We start from the raw sequence: 22022 nt of genomic DNA, 5'->3' as shown, positions 1-22022 counted from the left end.
GAAAACTACTCTCAAAGCAGTCATCAAATGATACATTTTGACTTCAAGAAATTGCTGCAAAGCCTAATGTAACACAATACAAACCCTACTTAGTTCAAAAGATCCAAAGTGTCCAGGTTCCAAAGTCCAATTATCTCTTCTCCCCTCCCCCTCCAAAATACCACTAATTAACATGCAGTCCATTAAAATCCCAGTGTGCAAAAGGTTACAACCCACCTTTAGGAGTGCATCAAAAATAGGCTGACTATTCAAAATACTATTTTAGTGGAAATTTTACAGCACCATAATTAGAATTCCAAGGGAGTTGAGAGTTCTTGTTCTGATAACAAATCAGTTGACACTGTTGATCCTAAAGAACAGAAGAAACATTTTGTGCATTTCCTGGTATCTGAAAGTCATGGAAAGAAACAACTCTCACCTATGCCTAAAATCTTACTGCAGTTCAAAGTGAAATTTAATTATCACATCTGTTGGCAATAAGTTCTCCAGAATATAGTATTAGTTGTAAATTTAGTAGACTTGCCAGATTAGGAATGAAAAGTTGCTGGTACCTTGCTTACTTGCAGAAGTACTTTTTTTATTTTCTTGTCTTTTGGTTTTCTGCCTCTAAATTGTGCAGTTTGGCCCCTCCCTAGTAAGTGATTTTACTATCAGGCTTTGAGAGAATGCATAAGGTCCATTTCTGACCCTGGGCTGAAAGGCAATATACAAAACACCTTATATATACATGTGTGTGCACAGAAACACACACACACCTGTATATATATGCATAAAAAAATCAGTGTTCCGGTTTTTTTGTTCTCATTTCCTATAATTTTCTTTGGTTAAAAGTCCAAGCAAGGAAATTAGAGGACCGAACAAATGGATCATTCTCCAAACACTTCCATCACTACACATCGCTAACTGGAAGGCTTGCATCATCCAGATCCACAAGGCCAGGATCCTGTTCCTGAGTGCCATTTTTACTTTGGGGTTCCAAGAGGCCCTGTTCAGTCACTTTGGAAGCTGATTCTCTTGGAGCGACAACCTGGATCTTGTAGCTCCCTGGCTTGGCCTTGGTAAAAGACTCGTGAAATCCTCGCTTCTCCAAGGCAGGGTGTTTGGTGTGAGGGTTTGGGACCAGAGGGCAGCCGTGAGCGGCTGTGGAATGTGAGGCGGCTGAGGCTGGGAAGGCAGAACGGAGAGCGTGGTTGGGTTCGGAAGAAGACTCGGTATGCTCCTGGAAAAGAAGGGCATGTGTCAGAGGAAGCCACTGATGGCATGTTGGAAAGATGCAGTTTCACTCTTAGGAACAACAACAACAACAAAAATCAAGACAGAAAATACACAAAGCGAAGCATCAGCCACAGCAGCAGGAGGCAGGTGCTTTCTCAAGGCGGTGTATTATTAAATGTGAGCTTACAGCAGTATGTGACAGCAACATTGGTTTCCTCATTGGGAGAAATTTCATTTCTCAAATCAAGCTCAGCAGCTCTTTAGACTTTATAATGCAGTCCAGCAAATTAAGGCTTCTCGTTTTGCTGCGATATCTAGTCGCCTTTTGAAGATACACTCTTTAAATACCACTGAAAGTGACATCTTTCCAAGAGAAAAATGTTTTCAAACAGATTCAGATACATCAAGCACTTGTACCCTAATTCTGAAGGAACACAGATTTCACTGTTCCTTCCTATTGGGGTACCAGCCTCCCCAGTTTGTTCCAGGGACTAAACAAAACTAGTCACTACTTTATATTATCAAAACTGTATAACAATTTCCAAAGTGAATGGATCTAGCAGAGAAACTGATCTTTAAGCTATTCTTTTAAATTGTCAAGTTATTTTCTTGATCCTTTGAAAAATTATCTTCCACTATTTACTTACTGATAGAAACAAGTTCCCAGACTGCCCAGGAATGATTTAGATGCCTGAAGCACTGGCACAGAGTGCTGGTTTAGATGTCCTAGGACATGCTGTAGAGGTCAGGTAGGGTATCTCCAGCACAAAAACCCACCCCTCAGACACAATCCCTGCATTTTACCCATCAGTTCTGTAAGGATGGCACAAATACCTAGGGATGCCTAAACTGGTGCTGGATACAGTCTGAAGGGATATGATCAAAATGATGTGTGATGAATCAGTGCCTGCTTCCCTCTACATACATTAGGAGCTGCTGCCACTCCTGCCATCATCAGTGTTAATATGTGAGCTAAAGGAACCATGAACCTATGTGTGTACACAAATCAGGTCACTTTTCAAGCACATCTGTCAGAAAAAACCATCACAGATGTGTCCAAGTTGCAAATATACATCCTAAATGAAGCACTTGTTTTTTCACAGCAGTTTCCAAGGTCCTTTTAAAACATGATGACATGAACTGCTTAGTTTAATCGCAGTGGATTCTGCCATGTACTACTGTAAATTCCTTTTATAAATTAACCAGTATTATTGGGTGAAGGAGCTGTGCAATCTTTCTGGATTTCAGTTTCAAGTTCAATTTCCCTGAAGCATTTAACAATATTTACATTGCCTTATGTCATACCTAACTTGACACTCTACTTTCATACAAAACCCATTTGTTTTAGAACACAATTCAGTGATTTACCTACTATTCTTCTCATTATTGACAATTTTAGTTCCACAAAGAGGACAGAAATAAGGGATATTAGGACAAGATCTCTACCATAAACTTTTTCCACTAAGTTAAACTGAAGGATACTCAGATTTTACTACCCACACTGACTGTAATTTCACAGTTAAGAGACTATGCTGCTGCGTTACTCCTAAGGTGTACAGCTTTGAACAGTGTACCGATTAGACGCTATAAGGCTTCTACATTTGAACTAATAATTTCATGCAGAGACTTAATAAGCCATGCAAATCAGGCTACAATATTAATTCTCCCAATTACTAGAGTTATGACGTGCATTGGTTTGTGTGCACGCCCCTGTATTAGTCTGTGGGTAGCTGAAATGTAATTTTGCTTTTGCACAGTTTCAAAACAAAATGTAAAGTAAAAAATGGAAATATGAACTCTCATGCAAATTAGTTTTAATACTTTCCTATTGAAATGACATCACATAAGACATTTAAATATATAGTATGCTTTCAAGTATAAATACATGGGGGGGGGGTTGCCATTTTTAATTTCCAATTATTTTACAAGTAAGAAAACAACCAGTGCAAACCTGTAAGTGAATGATACAATTTATGAGTTAGTTTCCAGTAAAGGGAATGACAACAGGTAGCATTATTTTTTTTTAGTTTTGTATAGTGCAAATTAGTCTCTAGCCCTCTGTTAAGAAGGCAAGTTTACATGAGAGCCCACATACGTGCTGCATTCACCAGTTCTTGATGTATACCTCTGTATACAAGGATTCGACAGCCTTCTGGCCTGCCGCATCTGGAACACAGTGCAAAGCTAAGATTAGAGTAACCTATACTTGGGGAAAGAAGAGAAGAGAGGGAAAAAGGAAGAAGTGATGCAGACAGTAATAGCTAGATTGCTTAGTTAGCCCAACAAAAAAAAAGCATACACAAAGAAAAGCTATCTGCATATTTTCATTCCCCCCAAAGGAAACAAAGTTTATGATAGGATTTATTTAAAAGCACGAAGCAGCTCCCAGCTGCCAAAAGTCATTGAGAGCTTAGACTGAGTTAACAGAAACACAGTATGGATGTAAATGTGTGGTCCAATGTCCAATTTAAATTATTGGATTTCAGATTACAGGGGTAATGATATATTCAGCTTATTCCAAAAATTCCCACAGCCAGAAAGTGAAAACCATAGCTTGCAACACTTGAACTGTTCAGTATTCCATTTGCTGAATCCAGACATACTTGGAGACACTGTGACACCAGGGTAACCTCCATTACTCACACGATAGTGTGCTTTGTGCTGAACATCTAACACAGGTTAAATCCAAGTAGGGATGGAGCTTTTGGCACCCACATGGCTTCACAAACGTTAACACTTGTCACAGTGCTGCAGTTCAGTAATGCTAGCTGGTGTTCACACTGCACTTCCAAAACTAAGTCATGCAAGCAGAGAAGGTACTTTAAATTTGAATCAATACAATGAACTATCAATAACAGAGAAAGACAATTTAGTAGGGAGAGTTGTTAAAAACAAATTAGGATATTGTCATTTGATTGCAGAATTCAGCAATTAGCAGAAACACCTTGCAGAAATTAGAAAGTTTCTATTTTACTTCCAAACTCATAGCAGCATGGTGACAAAGACCACACTGAACTCAGAGTTTTTCTAGGTTAGCACTTGCACCATCTACACGTTCAAGACAATACAATGCACAAAGTTGCACACGTGTCAGACGTGCAAAATACTTGATGCCAGTCTGTATCAAAGTTCATGCAAAGATGCCATGTAACCACAGGGCAGGATAGAGGACAGGAGAAAGGGAAAAACAACTAGAACTTCATGTGCACAAGTGAGCATCAATTAATGACATAGTCTCTGAGGTTCAGAACAACATACGGAAGCCGCCGATCTTCCAGGTCCCCGCTGTGCTACAATGGCCCCAGAAATTGCTTTTATCCAACTGTGCATGTCTTCTGGACTGTCAGCCTGGATCAAACAATATGCATTGTATTTATCATCATCAACTGCCAGCTTCCCCAGCGTCCTGACCACCTGCAGTAAAGTGTCAGCCTTACCCTGCTTCAGGAGTCTGTTATTTAAAGCCACAGGGGATTCCATTTCTTAACCAGACTCTTAAATTCTTACCCTGAATTTACTCTTACATGTATAGAGTTATATAAAATAATAAGCAGGAAATAAGTGGATTTATACTAATTGCATGCTCTAGACTAAAATTTTTACTTTCAGCAACCAAAAGACTAAAGCACCCACAGAAACTCTTAGAGGAGATCTGCTGACCCCTCTTAGCAGGCTTTGGCCAATGACATAGCTTCTGTACTTTTCAGTCACTGTTGTACTTTACTTCAATGAGTTATTTACTGCAGAGTTGCAGTAAAATAAAAACCAGTCTGTCAGGGGACAGCTGTATATTTAGAACAATGATGCAACAAAGATGCAGTAGATTAACAGTGAATACCAAAAGTGTACATATCTAGGATAAAGACAGACAAAAAGATAAAGGTATCTCCTAATTAGATTGAAGCTTGATTAAACTACCATATCCACCTGGCAAGACACATCTACAATATATCATTTAATTATGTTTCATTATTTATAAATTATTTCCAGGACTATAAGCATCACCCTCCCATAGAGCTAGGAGAAGCAGGTGGTTGTGATCTCTTAAATGTTTGAATATAATGCATAACATGGCAAGGATTCAGTGAATAAGGTGCATATGGATACATATTACTCAGTAAGTGCTGAAACCTAAGTGTTGCTAAGCTTTAGTAGCTATTTTAATGTGGCAGCTAACTTGAATCTGAGAACTCAATTACTATACATACAAATTCAGAACTACAAAACAAAAGAATATCGCATTAATCCTAGAGAACCTGAATGCCAACAAAATCCCATTAGGATTTATTGTTTATTGCTTTCATACGCTACCAACGTAACAGTTGCTGTTACATGGCATAGTTCTCATCTGTGTCTGAAATGCAATGATCACATTCCCCCTCAAAATCATGGCATGGTTAAATACAATTCAAAAAGACAAACAGCAGTGCTGCTTTGCTTTGACTATGGCAGTCTCCTGGTTTTGCCCAAAGTTTAAAAAACAAAGAAGTTACCTGTACATAAAAGGTTCGAGAAGTTGTTACAATTTCAAAGAGATTGTCTCTCATCATGATGTCACTGTAAGTGAAACAAAAATACTTCAACAGCAAGTACAGCTTTATTTTAAAGACACTCTCAGATGTGCAGAGAGTCAGAGCATCTGCTGTCTGGAGACCTTTGCATTTCCTTCACTCTACTGTTGGGTTTTTTGGTTAAATACCAAGTAGAAAGAGAAAACTGGCATCTCTTGCTCATTTTAGTCCTATGACTCTTTGGTTTATCAGTGGCATGCATGCCACTACATATATCATGGTAAAATTAAAAATACTTACTGTTCTAGTCAAATTTCTGTTAAAGTTCACATTTATGTTTAGTCATGCCTTCACAAAGTATTAATCTTAAACAGTAGCCTGATAAAAATCCCCAAACTACCACAATAGGCAATTAACTCCTTAGTATGTTATTTGGTGGTAGGGAAACGGCAGGAGGAAGAGTGTTCTCATCTGAATTCAGACATTTAACATCAGATAATGTCTTCTAAATATTTAGAGATTATGTAAGCAGAATGCAGACTCCTAAAATTGCTACCTCAAATCAGACAGCAGCAGTGCACCTCTAATTCACTTTGTTCCACCCTTGTGTAATGCGTTTCAACTTGTGACTTTCAGTAGAATGTAGAACATACACTAGAGCAGAACCTTCAAACCCAGTTTTATGCCCAAAACTATTTGCTGTCCTGTGAGGATCCAACATGTACAAATCAACCAAAGTTAGAGAGTTCTCTGTTGTTTCCAATAAACAGTCTCACCATAACAGGGCAGCGTACTACATCCCATGTATGCTTCCCTCCTCACCTTTGTTTGCATTCCTGAACCTTATGGACCTCCTTAAGTGGTATAACCCTGAGAGGTTCCTTTTCCTGAAGGAAAAAAAGACATAAAAATACTTCAGCAGAGTATTATTTAACAACTTAAATATACTCAAAAAGCCAGAAGTCAGGACAGTTGGCAGCAGCAGACTCAGGCAAATGAGACTCAAGGCAGTCACTTATGCAAAACATGATGTCAACCAAAATTTAATTTGCTTTAAAAGTATTTGACCAACCACGGTATTTGCAATGAAAAAGTGACAAAAATTAAGATGTAAAAACTGCACAAAACACAGGCATTCACCTTACCATAATGGAGACAACCACCCCATCCCCTTCCACTAAGTAGACCAGAAAATGGTACCTGGCCTCAAGTAGGTTAGTGCAGTAAAACCACAACTATATTTGCTATGAAATGCTATAGAATACAGGATGCTTTGCTAACTGTACTGAATGACCTGGCTATAACTAATATACTCCTATACCAAATATGCAAGTAATGCAAAGAATTCAATCATACCAAAACCTGTAAAAGAACAGGTACTCCTTAAAGTGCATGAAAATTCTGTTACCAGAACAAAAAATAACTAACTACTGTGTCCAAGTTGCACACAACAGGAAAAGAAGTGAAGCCACTCAAACAAATACTTTCACTTTTGCCAGGACAATGTAGTGTCATGCATACCATTATTTTCCTGTGGTTGCTGCAGTATAACACAAACAACTTATTTACCTCCTAATGTGCTTTAAGTGATGTTACAATGGACTACTTCAGTTGGCTTCAGCTTATAGACAAAAAAAAGCTGTCAGCACCTGAATGACTGGCTTCTCTACAGTTTTTATTATATAAACATAAGAGATCTGTGTTGTTACAGCAAACAGCTAATATCACCCAAATATAGCCATCCTCAAGCATCATATTTCATTACACCACTTGTCTCAAGTGTACAGAGTTTTAAAACCCCAATGTTTCCTGTTATTTTGCTCTTCTTGTCCCTACTCCCCTCCCTGCTCCTTCCTAGGTTGACCCATTCATTCCAACAGAGTTTTCAAAGTATGCATCAAATAGGAACTGAAAGATCATCCCTGGAATACAGACACCTGTTCCAGGCTCAGAAATGACAACTGTCAAAGTCTGATACTGCTGTATAATACCACTACACTCCACATGAAGACTGACATAGGCACTTTCTTCAGACTGAAAACAGGAGATCATTCAGATGGGGGTGGGCAGGGGTCCCACCACAACAAAAAAAATAATCCAATTAAAACCCAACCAACCTATTTTCCCATTTTTACATTTTTGAGAGCAGAGAACTTGGATATATTTCTACAGATGCAGAACAACAGCACCTCAAAACATCCAGTAACAACACTTGGAGTACTGGTGAGCAGCTGGCTGCAAAGACAAGCTAACTTAATATAAGATCCACACTTGACTGAAGAGAACAGCTACAGGGAACCAAAATCCAATAGAAAGAAGTCTTCCAGAACTACAAGTCTGATGCTACACCAGCTGAATACAACCTCCATGAGATGGCCTTCTTATAACCAAAAAGGCAGGACAAAGAATCACTATGGATTTTTTCCCCTATTTTTGTGTTATTCTTACTAGGAACCAAAGATTATTAAGGAAATAGAGATCCCACACATTGTTGAAGGAAATAATTCACCACCTGGAATCTTCATAAGAGATCACATTACTCTTTTGTGCTTGCAGGAGATAAATAAAAGTTTGATGGACACATGGGTAGGTTGTTACAGGTGTTTTTTTCTTTGTGAGCTGCACTGTGAAAGCTTTACTCTTTCCAGCAGAGGTTAAAAGTCTCTCCAACACCTCTATTTCAGACAAGGTAGATCCTAACTGTTTAAAAAGCTGTACGAAACACAATTATCATGATCAGGTTTCCTAACCATGGAGTACTTTGATTAACCACTGTAATCCAATAAAAGGATGCTATGTTCTATATCCACTCAGTACTCATTTCCCCAAAGAGGGATGGCTTCAAATGGAAAAAATCCCCTTGATCTCAGTAAAAATTGTGAAGCAGAATCTACTTCCCTATTGTCTGACAGCTGGTCAGTCCAGTACCTTCCTCAAAGACCAGCAAGGGGCTATTAGTCTGAAGAACACAGGACAGTACAAGATTTTATATTGTTCATTTCAAACAAATGGAAAGGAGCATGATGAAACACTAGTTTCATCATTCACTAGTGTAGGCATTTCTCTCAGTTTTCCAGTACATTCTCTCACAGCACAATTCTCCAACAAATCAGAATTTACTTGTGAGTACTCTGCACTCAGAATTTGTGTTAAAATGAAAATACAAGGATTCTGATAGACAGTGTGTCCAAACTATGTTATGCTGGCAGTTTAACAAAGACAATGATGTAAGACCAAACTCCTGCTACTGTTGCATTCCCTTATTAAAAGTAAAGCAAAAGTTCTCTCCAAACACAGCCTGAATTTGGCTTCTTGACATTTTGCATCTTACAGCCAGCCTGTAAATTCAATTTTCCTTGATTCATAATACACTACAACTCAGACTTTACTCCTCATGTACAGAGGTTCTCATGTTAAGAATGGGAATCCTTTTTGGGGAAAACAGATCATCTTCAGCCATTTGTGTTTTAAATGAAGCCTGAAAACACTTAACATTTGGTCAAAATTGGTCAAAAGGTTGAACAGCAATGAGCAGGGATCAAGAAATTGAAGGAAAATCTGTAAGCACTGCTGTCTGAACAGCAGAGTTCTTTGCCTGTCTTGATTGCCCTGGTGAAAGAAACATGGGGGGGAACATCCCATCATTTATAGGATAAAACACCCCATAATCCTAAATTTAGATTTTTAAGATTGCAGTTTTGGCTCTCCACATAATGATCAGGTGTTTCAAGAACACAAAGTGACATAAGATACTAATACAAACCCCAGGGTCCTTGTAGAATATACCCTATTAGCGTTCTTCAGTGCCCTACAGATGGGTTCCCAAACAGAAGGCTGAAGTCTATTAACAGCCATGCTATTAGTCTTTTGTTCTCCCTAATCATGAAAAGCTATTAGGGTACAGAGCTAAGGAGTGGCAGGAGCACATTTTTCAAATACAAGCACGTGACTTGAGATTTTCTTGCAGCTACCACTGGAAAATAGCATGCATTTAGAAACTTACCAGTTCAGACTTGAAATAGCCTATTGTGTTTTCATCTAACTGAAAGTATCTTCTCTTCCAGTTCTTCATCTGTTAAAGGAAAAAATAAGTATTCATATATTTTAGATAGGAAATACAACTATACTTACATATTACATATTATTAATATATATTAATTATGTATTTAACTCTGGCTTATATTTATACTGTATGGTGTTATATGATTCATCTTTATGATTAATACATACTATTTTGTACTAGATTTATTTATAAGCACTGTGGTTTTATATACACATATAGGCCCAAAATAAGACTCTGCCCTATTATTTTTGAAGACTGCAGAAGGTCAATATTCTGGAAACTAGTATTTTCTACTGTAAGAACTTTTCAACAATCTCCACTGAAACTGGAGCCACTCACCAGCACAAATACTCAGTAAAAAATGTTAAAAGATAGTACATTAAAGGTTTCAGTTTCTTTTTTTAACTAAAAGAAGGAATGTTACAAAAAGAAGCTTCACAATCCAAGGTAAAATGAGACTCAGAACTCATGCAACATACATATCTTGCTTCATCCAAACTATCTGTTCCTTTTTTGCAAGGTGCCTTTGAGTAGTCAGACTGGTGAACCCAAGTGGAACAAGTTGTAAAATTCTTCTTTGGAACTGGAAATTTAGCTTTTCCTAAACTTTTTAGTTGTAAAACCTGCAGACATTCTGCCTTAATGCAGATGCTTCTAGTAAGCAAAATAAGGATGCCTACATAATTGTAGGGCAGAAGTCCTAATTGCAAGCACTAACCATAATGTGAATGACTCTGCACACACAGCTCCAGATCATCAACAACGTAACACTAAAGAAAGTCATGAGAAGAATTAATACAGACATAATTTACACACTACTGGAGGATAAGTCTGATCTTAAGCCATTCTTAATACTGTCAGTAGTGCTGAAGTTACTGGTAATTATGTATTTTATTTAATCATCTACTTGTTAAGTACAACTACCACCTTAGGACCTTTGTTCTTGACTAATGAAACACTCTGGTCTCAAATACTTACCACTGCTCCTTGTTTTACACAGTATCCAGCTTTGATAATAGCATTATCTGGGGGATGCTTAGCAGTAAAATAAGGAAGGTGACTTTGTGATCGTTTCAAATAATTCCTATCACCCCCTTCACTGCATTCACTGGGTTCTTCTTTCTAGAAAAGAGCAGGAAAGTTCAGAATACTCAGTTTTTTCTAAGTGTCAGGGGATAACTATACTAGTTAAAATAGGAAATAATTGTATCATGCCATGCTCCCATTTCCAACTTGTTTGAAGGGATAAAATGTCTCTAGGGACAGCTAATGAGACTCTCCCACGGCTCTGGCTGAGTACTTGCAAGTTCCACTTAATTCCTAATATTTGTGGTATTTTTCCTTCAGTGTTACTGAATGTTTTCTTAATACATCTCTAACACTTAGCTCTCACTTACATGGATATGGTTATTTCACAACCCAGTATTTCCTATTAAAACTAAACCAGCTTTCCCCAGTCACATTTATCTTCCCTGATTTTCACTTTCTATCTTGTTTGTCCATACATACCATTTCTTAATGCCCTTCTGCAGTTGTTTAATCAGCTGTCATCCTCACCACCTCTAACACCACTGTGTGTATAACCAGCTGAGTTACCCTCTTCTTACCCACTACTCCTGACCAGTTAACAGTGCCAAAGTTTTGTCTTTTTAACACCAACAATTAATTTCACACACACAAAGAGATGTTTTCAGCATAATAATGGATATCTGTGATGAAAAAAGTCAATACTGAAATATATTCATTAATCTTGTATAATTCCCTATAATCTTGGGAAAAAAGGGAATAAAATCCTCAAAACAGAACCCCCAGTCAGTACCAATAAAAGGTGCAGGTCCAAGTCAAGCCCCCTGAGCAAGGTGGGAAGCTGGCAGCTATGTTGAGATACATAACCTGTTCTCACCTCTCAAACACCAAAGCTGGCTCTATCAAGTAATACCACACTTGTTTCAAGGGTGTTACCTGGGTAGGTGTAATGATAGGAACACCGCCAACTATTTCTGTCCTGTAAGACACTTGCTTCTTCCCACCTGGGCTTTCAGCTTGACGATTTGCATTATCCATTTGACACAGAGGATCAGGCTGCTTTGGTACCTGGGAGTGGAATATGATAATTAACATTAAAAGCTTTATGAAGACCTAAAAAATAAAAGTCCTGATTATTACTCAAGCATTTTTAATTTGCATTCAGCAGGATTTAACAAACATTGTCTAATTGTAAAAGGCTACAAATAGCTTACACAAAAACTTGTTGCAGTGGCTGTGCTTTCGTTCTCAGAAGAAAATTGATGCCAATTAAAACACTTCATCAGTTGTCTTGAAATTTAAAAATCCAATTCCCAGCTTTGCTGTAAGTGCTATACTTATCTTCAAGAAGCACTTTTAATTTGTAGACAAACTAGCTCTATTTTTCACTTGCTTTCAGTTTTAGTACTCAGTGCTTTAGGCTGGAGACGCCCCAGTGCCTGTAGAGCTGGAACAGTAAGGCCATAAACACCAGGCTACAGTACTGAGACTTCTGACAAAGAGGATGCTTGACCACTATGACATTTGCACTCACATTCCAATACTTTGCATGAAGACTGCATACTGTCTCCATTAATCCAACATATAGTGCTAAGTTCTGTCTAAAATGGCCCTACCTACCTATTTCTAATCATCATTAACTATTAGATATCCTCTCAAGTATGGAACCAAAGAAATCAGAGCAATTCAGTTTCCCCAGTGTTTTATTTAAAATGTTTATTCACATTTCTGAATTTGTGCAAGCAAACATCTGTAACCCAAGAAATGCACTACCTGGCTACCTAAGACATATTCCTTTAAAACCTCCTTTTATCTCTAATACTGATGTAGTAAATTTGAAGTGAGAAGTGAGAAGAGCTCAAGAGTCTCACACCAAAATATCTTAGCCAGCAACCTACTGGGTATTTCCCTAGGATATCCTTTAGAAAGAAGGGCCAAACAAATTGTCTTTACACAGTGAAGTACCATGCAAGACTGCAGCATGTTTAAAATTTGAACTTGAACTGATCTAGACAAAACAAAGCTACTTTATAGACTGCTGTGATTCTAGCTTATTTTACAAAAAAAAAAAAGCCTGCAAAGAAGTATGAACAGTCCTGAGCCCAGATGCCAGTGTAGGGCATCTTCCTCCTGGGCAAGGGAAGGTGGGACTCAGCAGCTTGATCAGCTGTGGCATCAGGCTCATGCTCCTCTCACTTCCACCATCCCTTAGCTTTGTACAACATGCAGCTTTGCTAACGTGTAAATGGCAACTCCATTCACAGCCAAGCCTGGCACTTGGCTGGCACAGGGAGCTAGGGATATTCAGCCTGGAGAAGAGGAGGCTGAGGGGAGACCTTATCACCAACTACAACTACCTGAAGGGAGGTTCTAAAGAGGTGGGTGATGGTCTCTTCAGCCTGGTGACAGGAGATGGGACAAGGGGCAATGGGCTCAAGCTGCACCAGGGCAGGGTCACAGCAGATGGGAGGGAAAAGTTCTTCCCTGAAAGAGTTGTGGGGATGTGGCACAGGCTGCCCAGGGAGGGGGTTGAGTCGCTATCCCTGGGTGTGTTTAACAGATGGGTAGATGAGGTGCTCAGGGATCTGGTTTAGCACAGGACAGGAACGGTTGGACTTGATGATCTTAAAGGTCTTTTCCAACAGTGTGATTCTGTCTTAAGAACGACACTCTCCTAGTGCACACAGCTCATGGGCCTCAGCCTAGCAAGAGAAGTGACTTGTAGCTACAGCTTTGTGGGCAAGTGCTTCAGCTGACACAAACTCCTACTTACAGTGTTACAGACAAACCCACAGCCACCTTCTCATGTGAATGTTTTCAAACAGCACTCAGAAGTAGGTACACAATGTGCTAGACTGAAAAAGTTCATAGTGCTTTTGAAATTATCAGCACTCAAGAGTGCTAAGCAAATGCAACGAATCTTGGAGGATCATGACCTCCAGCATGTAATGCTCATATGAAAATTATTAAATGAACTTTATTTGATTAAATCACTGGCTGTGCTGAATAACCTCTGAACAAATTAACAGTTTAAACAGTTTAAAGGCTTTTTTCTTCAAAGACCAAAAATATTAATGATTTCACCAGACATTTAGAATACAAGTTAAACGTATGATAAACAGCTTTCAGACTAAGCTCTAATTTGATGCACTTAATTCTTTATTTACTCTATTCTTTGAGATAAAAACAGTTCAAGTCTGGTTGTGGTATGTCCTCCTTATGAAAAATCCAAGTGAGAAAGCTTTGTGCTTCTGTTTGATTGTTGGTTTTTTTTTATTTAGTAGTAGTTGTCATGTTTTTGTAACTCCAAGAGAGGGCTCCATTAAAACAATGCAAACAGCTCATGGAAATATCCTTAGGTGACCTAAAAACAAGAGTTACTGACAAAAAATAGGAACCCTTTCTTTATAAGGGTATGCCCTCCAAATAGTCATGTCATTGCTTCTCTGAAACAGGAGGGAAAACATAACTTCTGCCTCCTCAAAAGACTGAGGTAATATGTGGGTTTTTCCGTCATGTGATAACAAGCTGTCCTGGTACAAACCAGAAAAGTAATTTAACCCTTCTAAGAAGAATACATTAATGTTTCTTGGAATGGACATTACCTGAAATCAGGAGGGAGCCTTTGGAACAAGGCATAATGCATTTGCCCATTATTTTAGTGACAGTTTAAGAAATACAAAAACTTTTGACACCTGGCAAGTGTATGTGTATGCTCTCATTCCTTCCAAGTGCCTTTGAGGTATTTCAATTAATATTAAAACTATATGGTTAATTTTCAATTATTGGAAACCATCATATGCTCTAATTAAAAAAGGTCATCACATTTTTGTTGAATTTCCACAGCAAAAATTAAGATAAACTCAAGTTTAAGGGGAGTTCTGCAATGCCTTCAAGTCTTAGAAAGCCAAGCCCAGCCCTGTTTGTGGAGATAACACCACGAACCCAGCATAAAAACTGGAGGCAAAGGTTACATTTAAGCCCTTGAGATAGAGACCATTTGAAAGCATTACTAAGTATCAACGAAACCACTTACTGTGATTTTGGTAGCTTTGTTCAGAACATTCACCCATTCAACTAGGTCCTGCTGATCATTGGCTTGTAGAAAGTATTTTCTCATCCCTGCATTCATAACTGTTAAAAGGAAAAGTTAACAAGGCTGAAAATTAAGAACAAACTTAACACCATTATATAAATATTTTATTTTGGATGGAAAAATCCATTTGAAGGATTTCAGCTGCATTTCTTTTTAGAAAGCCCTCTCTTCAGATACATACATCCACTGGACAAGCCTGCTTTATTCTTTAAAAAACCTGGCTTTAAAGCTGTCCCTTTAAATGGCATCACACAGAATGAAATTTTTATTACATAGAAATAAAGCTCTGAATTTTTTTTCAGAATTTTCTACAGCTCCATTTTTCTTTTCTCAATTTCCCTTAAGTAACAAAATTTCATACTTGGGACTTCTACAACAATTTCTCCTGTGAATCTTTTGCAACAAACACGAGTATGACTATGGCCACCGATTTTTTAAAATTTTTTTAATTTATGGAAAAATAAGTATACCATGCTCAGGACTGAACAAGTATAAAACAACCAGAGCATAAAACTTTTTTCATTTTACTTCAGTGACTCGACAAAGAAAGCATAAACTAAGTTTATAAATCTATCTGGCAAGATCTAGCACATCTTTATTCACGAAGGAAACATATTTCTGTGTAACAGTGGAAAAAAAAATTGTCATTGCCAGGTTTCTCAAACTCTAAGAGTTTATCTTCAAATTAGTTTTGAGGCAAACAGTGAATAAAACCTTCCAAGAACTCTGAAGCATAGCAGCTAAAGTCTGAAGATATTTTTCTGCTCTACTGTAACATAACAGTTCTTCAGGTCATTGCTAATAGCAAACAATTTTTACTCTTCTAGGATATTTCTCCCCAAGAGTGATGGTTTGAAGCCAACTTTGTTAGATGCAAACATAAATTCAAAGTACAGAACTGTATAATGCGTGCACTAAAACAACACCTCCCTGAATTTAAAGAAAAGACACGAGGTATACATTTTTCCTCTAAAAAGTTATCAAAACCACAAATAAATCAGAAATACTAAGACTCTTCAGCCAGCATCTTTGATCATTAAGGCTTTTAAGAGGTCGCCCACTGGCAAGAACAAGTTTACAACCGACAAACACCTCGACACATGCACGAGCCGAGGAATCTGTAGATGGCACTGAACTGACACGCTAGGTACTAGAGTCTGGAATCCCTGGAACCTTCCACACTGGGGTGATTTATTGGGTGTTTCATGAGTCCCAGCACTGCACAAATTGGGTGGAGCTGCCTTCTCCAGGCCTGTGCAACACTGCACGTGGCAAAGGACAACTACACTAATTGTCATAAAACCTCCAGGCAAGTTTGGTGCCTTCATCTGAGCTAACCCCCCCATAAAGAACGGCTGTTCCTAAACTGAGTGGATGCTGATTCCAGTCCTCACACATACTTTGGCAAATGTCAACTGCTTGTCAAAAAGATCTGGACTTCTGGTAAATTCTGGACAAATGACTTAAATGAAAAACTCAAAAAAGACTCTAATGTACTTTTATGATTGTCTAAAGCTTTACTCAAGTTTAAACATGCATCAATAAATTAGTATTGATTATTCAGAGAAGCTAAATTTCGGCTTCTATTGCTAAAGAGCATTGGCAGACAGTACTTTTTAGATCAATTAAATCATTTTTTATCAGGAATACAGATTAAACTGGTTAAATTACTTGTCTTTGTAGCTGACAGGCATGCCACGCTGCTGAAAACACCCATCATTTTTGATTAGCTTATTATTGCCTCACATATTTCAAACATCTGAAAGACAGCTCACCTACTCATTAAGCTGCAACATGAAAAGCCACAAAAGTACCTTACGAAGATGCTGACATTTCCCTCGTACTAAAGAAGCAGCAGTGAATACAAGCTTTCTTTAAAAAAACACCACACCACCAGTACCTAGTGACAGAACTGCAGGACATTATCACTGTTTGATATTTCAAAGGAACTTATTTGATGCACACGCTGCACGCAAGAACTTACCAAAGCAGAATTCTGCCTTTGGCCTTAGCTTAGTTGCATCGCTAACCTAGTAAGGAAGTTAAGATTATAAGTATTACTGTGCATACAAAATATACATCAGATAGCACTTTTTATTTCCTCTTTCAACTGCCTACATTTGAACATCAGCAGCATAGAAAGCTTTTTAGGTATAAAGCTATACAGCTATTACAAAATATACTACATAAAACCCATTTCAAGATGTGCAACTTTTAGTAAGATGACAGCTTGAGCCACATGTTCCTATTTCTTAAGGATCCATTACCAGACAAACATTGAAATCTGAAAACATCCCACTTCTACTTGCATTTGGAAGTTTTAAGTCTCAACTGAATGAAAAATTCAAGGCCATTTCATATTGTCAAGGGAATCAGATGTGTTTTGGTTCATTAACAAACAGCCACTTTTCTGCAGGAGTCTCTAAAACGTCGCAGTGTTGGGGAGGGGGGGAGGAGAAGCTGGTGTCCTGTTTTGAGACAGAGGCGTTGACATTTTTTTCACTACAGGCCACAAGAGCAGGGAAGGCAGCAGAGCAGTCTCTCACATGTAAGCTTTTTTTATTGCCAGAAGCAAAAACTTATGTACAGTGTAAGTAGAAGAACTACAGAAAGTTTGACAGAGCACCCGTGCAGGAGGCAAACTTGGGCTGCTGCCTTCAAAGGTGCACACAAGTGATAGCCCCCACTCCTATTAAAGTGTAAAAATACAAGATTTCAGATTCATTAATATGACAACTGTGAGGTTTAGGGCAGTCAGCATCACATGAGGAACGCAGAAAGGACATAAGCAGGTCTCCACAGACATTTCTATACTCATGATAATAAACCCAACATCAATGATATCCCTTACAAGAATTAAAAAGCCAAGAGAAAGAAGATGGGAAGATGCAGAAAAAGACAACACGAAAAGCAAAGGAAGGATGAAAAAGGAGCAGAAAGACAAGGTCAATTATTTTCTTCACTTATTAAGGAAGTGTCTGCTACAAATTTAGTCACGGAGACGTTCTTCGTTCAGTTTTCTTCCAGACATATTTAGAGGTGAGTGTATGCAGAGTGAGTATTCTCTATATGTTTTTCTGCCCAGCCAAATATCATAATTACTTACTTGCAAACTATCACACCCAAAGACATCTTTCACTTCAGTCTGTCAAATACTCAAAGAACTGAAACACACACTTCAGAAGTGCTAACTCTGTGGCTCAAGGAGCTGCCGTTTGAAATCGCAAAACTAACCTAGAGAACACAGTAATTAGTTTGTTCTTGTTTTAAACTGATTCTACTGAAGCTTTTGTAACACATCTCAAATTCAGGATTAGCACAAACAAAACCACCTTCCCATGCACTACATCAGAGGCTTTTAATATTGGCTAAAGTTGAGGCCTTCAGAAGCAGGCCTGGGTAGTTATCACCCAAAACTCAAGTGTCTTACATCTTATCTTACCTTTGAAATATAGGTAAGTTTAATGATTCCAACGGGTGGAGATCCAGAGGGAAGATTCTGAAACAGACCACATGTTATGAAGTGAAACTAGTTTATTCTCATACCAGAGTCAGTGTTTACACATAAAAAGCAAATAATTCCACAAACAAAAAGACAATCCCAGTTTTTATAGACAATACACAATGTATGCTTGAAACAGGATCTAAACTACTTGTTTACTACAGACACATCTGTTAATCAACTAAAAACAGAAAGACTGCTAGAAACAATACAAACAGTAATTGTTTTAGAGGTTTAAGTATTTTACTAGAGGAAAAAGGATTCTTGTGGGTCTGAATCCAGGAAATCCGGAAAGAATACTTTTTCCTTAACAGATGTTGGCAGCTTGTGTATTTTCACCAGGGCAGGAGGAAGGGACAAGAAATGACATTCATCTATTATGTCAGACACTTCAAAGGCCACCTCACATTTTCCAAAATGGACTGAGAAATCAGTCTTCTAATTTCATATCAAAGTTAGTGCAGGGCCAGACCACGATACTTCCTAAAGTTGCCCAAGCAACTTTTAGACTGTATGTACTTACAGTCCAAAGAGAAACACTCCCTTGTTTTTACATCCTTGTTTAACAGTCATCTTAACTTTTACAGGCAGCTATTAGCCTAGAAATACAAGTTAAATAACTGAACACCACAAAACATGGGTAACACTTTTATTAGCTGCTTCTGATGAAACAGGTCTAATTTTATTCTTGTAAGTGGAACATTTTGTTCCATACGCTTCTTTCCATTATAATTTTTACTTTCAAAAGGGTCTTTTCTGTTACAGCATTATTCTTCCCACTGCTGGCCTCCCTGGAGACCATAAGAATGGCACTGCATCTGCTCACTGATGCTCTCCTCAGCTACAGTGCTCTTCATCATTCTGTAGTGCCTTATGGATTTCTACATCACAAAGAGGAGCTTAATGTTACCCACAGAGCCAGAAAGACTGACAGATGAATGGTTTGCAGTCCATTCATATTTCAAAGGTAGGTTAGGGGGTTTTACTACTATAGAAAAAAGTCTTCATGCTCTGCTCAAATAAATACATTTAAGTTTTAATTTATCAGAATGATTTTGATCCCAGCATAAATCACTTTCACAATATTTATCTTAGGATAATAAGGTGTGGTTAATAGTGGACTTAAACTTTATTTCTTTGAACAGCTAAGCTGATTTTCACAGATACAAGTAGAGCCCTTCCACCAGCAAGAGGGCCCAGTGAATTTCCTCCTGCACACACCCTACTCATACTATATGAAGTTTCATCACTTCAAGGATTAAGAATGGTCTCCACACAGCAGCTTTATAAAAGTCCTGTAGTTCAAACTTGAATGAGCAGCAGCACAAGAAAAATCAAGATGTTTCAGCTTGGCTCTTGCAAGTCACCCTTTCCTTTGTGCACAGACTCTAACACTAAAAATAAAAGAAAGCCTCATCTAAACACTTCAAGAGGTGTGTGCTGCAAATATCATTAGTCTTAAAACTTCCAATGAACTGCAATTTCTACAGCATTTCAAGTTTTTGCCCACATGCCCTAATTATATCACAGGAGAAACTGAGATAAGAATTGCTTCATATCACTGGTAGAGATCAAACCTTGAAAGTCTCTTATTTCCAGAAATTATGTCTTTTTTTCCCCCCTCATTAAGAACTTCTGAATGCTCCAGTCACAAGTTGCCTTCAATGAACTACACATCATTTAATTATTTCTTTCTCATTTGTTCCTTTGAACAGCAGATTTCTGCATTTTAACTGTGGCCTTCCTGGCAGAAAGGTAGATGAAAATTCTCGTGGCAGACAGCTGCCAACTGGCCTAGATCCTATACTTTCACTGTCTCTGTACCAAATCCTAAGCATTTGTCTGCTCTCCCCTATGCCAGAACACACACTGATGGGTGTACACATTGTAAAAGTAGCCTTTATAGAAGGATGTCCTCCATAATGCTCACAAGCTTTTCACGTTCACACACCACTCAGGCTGTCATGAAACCATGAGCTTGATTAAGAATTACTTTTCAGTGACTGATTCAGTTGAAGTAACATAAAATTGCCAACTGACCCATGAGATGCAAGGAAAACTACATACTTCCACGGGGGTAAAGGTGAATTAAAAGACCTGAAGTAATAAAACTAGTATCTGATTCGGCTCATTTGGTTATGTTATATAGTTCTGCCTAGTGCCTGTGGGAGCCTGCAATGCCCACTCAAGACTTTCAACATAAAATAAATATAGCATATATAACTGCTCTATGAGTGGTAATAACTTCAGATTCCTACCTGATCCCTAATTCTTCTGTCAATACATATATCCCACACATCACCAATTCACTGCTTTGAGTTGTTCTTAATGTTTTACTACTAGTTGCAATCAATAGTGTTTTAAACAGAGACATGAATTATATATTTTCTTTAAAATCCTGCTCGTATTAGCAAAGTATCATCACCGATTTTACTTATGCAACTTCCCACTCACCCTGAGCTTCTGGATTCATAAACTAATCTGAAAAAAAAGTCTACATTGCTAGAAACCAGATAACTACTGCAAAGTGCACCCTACCTGGGGGTTATCCATGTACCACACCAGACTGTCTTCTCGTGTGTCCAGAATGAAGTACCGCCGCAGGAATTTTCCACTATTCTCATTTTCTTCAATATCTAGGAAACCACAAATGCGATTCTGACGATCCACATAAGGCATTTCTGACCCTGGACATCACACTGCAGAACAAAAAAATCATAGAAGTTAGGCAAAGTTCCTCGTTACTAATTTTAAGACTGTTCTGTGCCTACCCATGACATTTTGAGCAGTTTCAACCAGTAGCTTAAAGAAGCTTCTACAGAAGAGTAAGTGAAGTGCAGCTGTTTTCCTCCCCCACCACCACCCCTAATGAATTTTTAGGTAGGTTTTCTTACTTCTTTGAAGCCGATAGTCAGGATATCTAGTACCCTAGGTGCAAAGTTACAAGTGGTAAGCAGATGAGCATCAAGGCTAGCTTTTACAAGATCACTACAGAATAATCAAAGATTCGCCTTCACAACTCGCAGAAAGTCGAGATAATGCTGGGTTTACACTTCCTCCTTTGACATTGCCTTTCATGGTCAAGAAAGGATCTTTGTCAGCAGCTCTACTGTCCAACGTGATTTTTCATATTTTGCTTAGGCAAATTCAACAAAAGGGCTTTCAGAAACATTGTTCACATTTCTCTTCTCCAGCGAAATGAACTTCATGCCCAAGAACAGAAACCTTTTCAGCATTACACAGTAAATACGTGCAAGTTGTACATGCAGCAACAGAGATGTGAAGATGCTAGTGCACAACTGAAATGCTCAATATCCAGGTGGTATGAGGTCTGAGGGTGGCAGGCATTTTTATTTTGTGTTTTGGGGAAGGGGGTATGTGGTATGTGTGCCTTTTTGTTTTACTTTTAAAATAAATAGAAATCTCTACTGCTGACCACCTGCTCTCATTTTGCCTGCTTCACCTTTCGTGGCTCTGTCTTACTAGGCTATTGCATCTTATTTTTTGCTTGCTTTTATTGTATGGGACAGTCATTTTACCTTAAGAGACAGCATTGGAAGAGCAAAGATGTATTTGCATACTTATCTAAAAATGGCAACAGACTAACAT

General features: G+C 38.2%; 1 protein-coding gene across 12 annotated transcripts; it reads right to left on the bottom strand.

Moving 5' to 3' along the window:
- Positions 1–889: 889 nt before the first annotated feature.
- On the bottom strand, positions 890–21092 carry PLEKHA1 (pleckstrin homology domain containing A1; the record flags this gene model as incomplete). Of its 12 annotated transcripts, none has more annotated exons than XM_084265337.1 (12): positions 890–1219; positions 3341–3381; positions 4446–4563; positions 5709–5772; positions 6549–6613; positions 9730–9798; positions 10768–10911; positions 11752–11883; positions 14852–14949; positions 16896–16941; positions 18354–18410; positions 20952–21092. In XM_084265337.1, 12 exons carry the CDS (start codon positions 21090–21092, stop codon positions 890–892), a joined length of 1305 nt encoding a protein of 434 aa, XP_084121463.1. The 12 variants fall into 12 exon arrangements, with proteins under 12 accessions (XP_084121463.1, XP_084121459.1, XP_084121464.1 ...); XM_084265333.1 differs by having other exon boundaries at positions 3341–3415; positions 4474–4563; XM_084265342.1 differs by having other exon boundaries at positions 976–1219; positions 3341–3399; positions 4474–4563.
- Between the last annotated feature and the right edge of the window lie 930 nt (positions 21093–22022).

Source organism: Gallinula chloropus (assembly GCF_964237585.1).
Source record: "Gallinula chloropus genome assembly, chromosome: 5".
Classification (NCBI taxonomy): domain Eukaryota; kingdom Metazoa; phylum Chordata; class Aves; order Gruiformes; family Rallidae; genus Gallinula; species Gallinula chloropus.
Note: the sequence above shows the minus strand (reverse complement) of the source record. Positions and strands in the feature narration are given on the sequence as shown.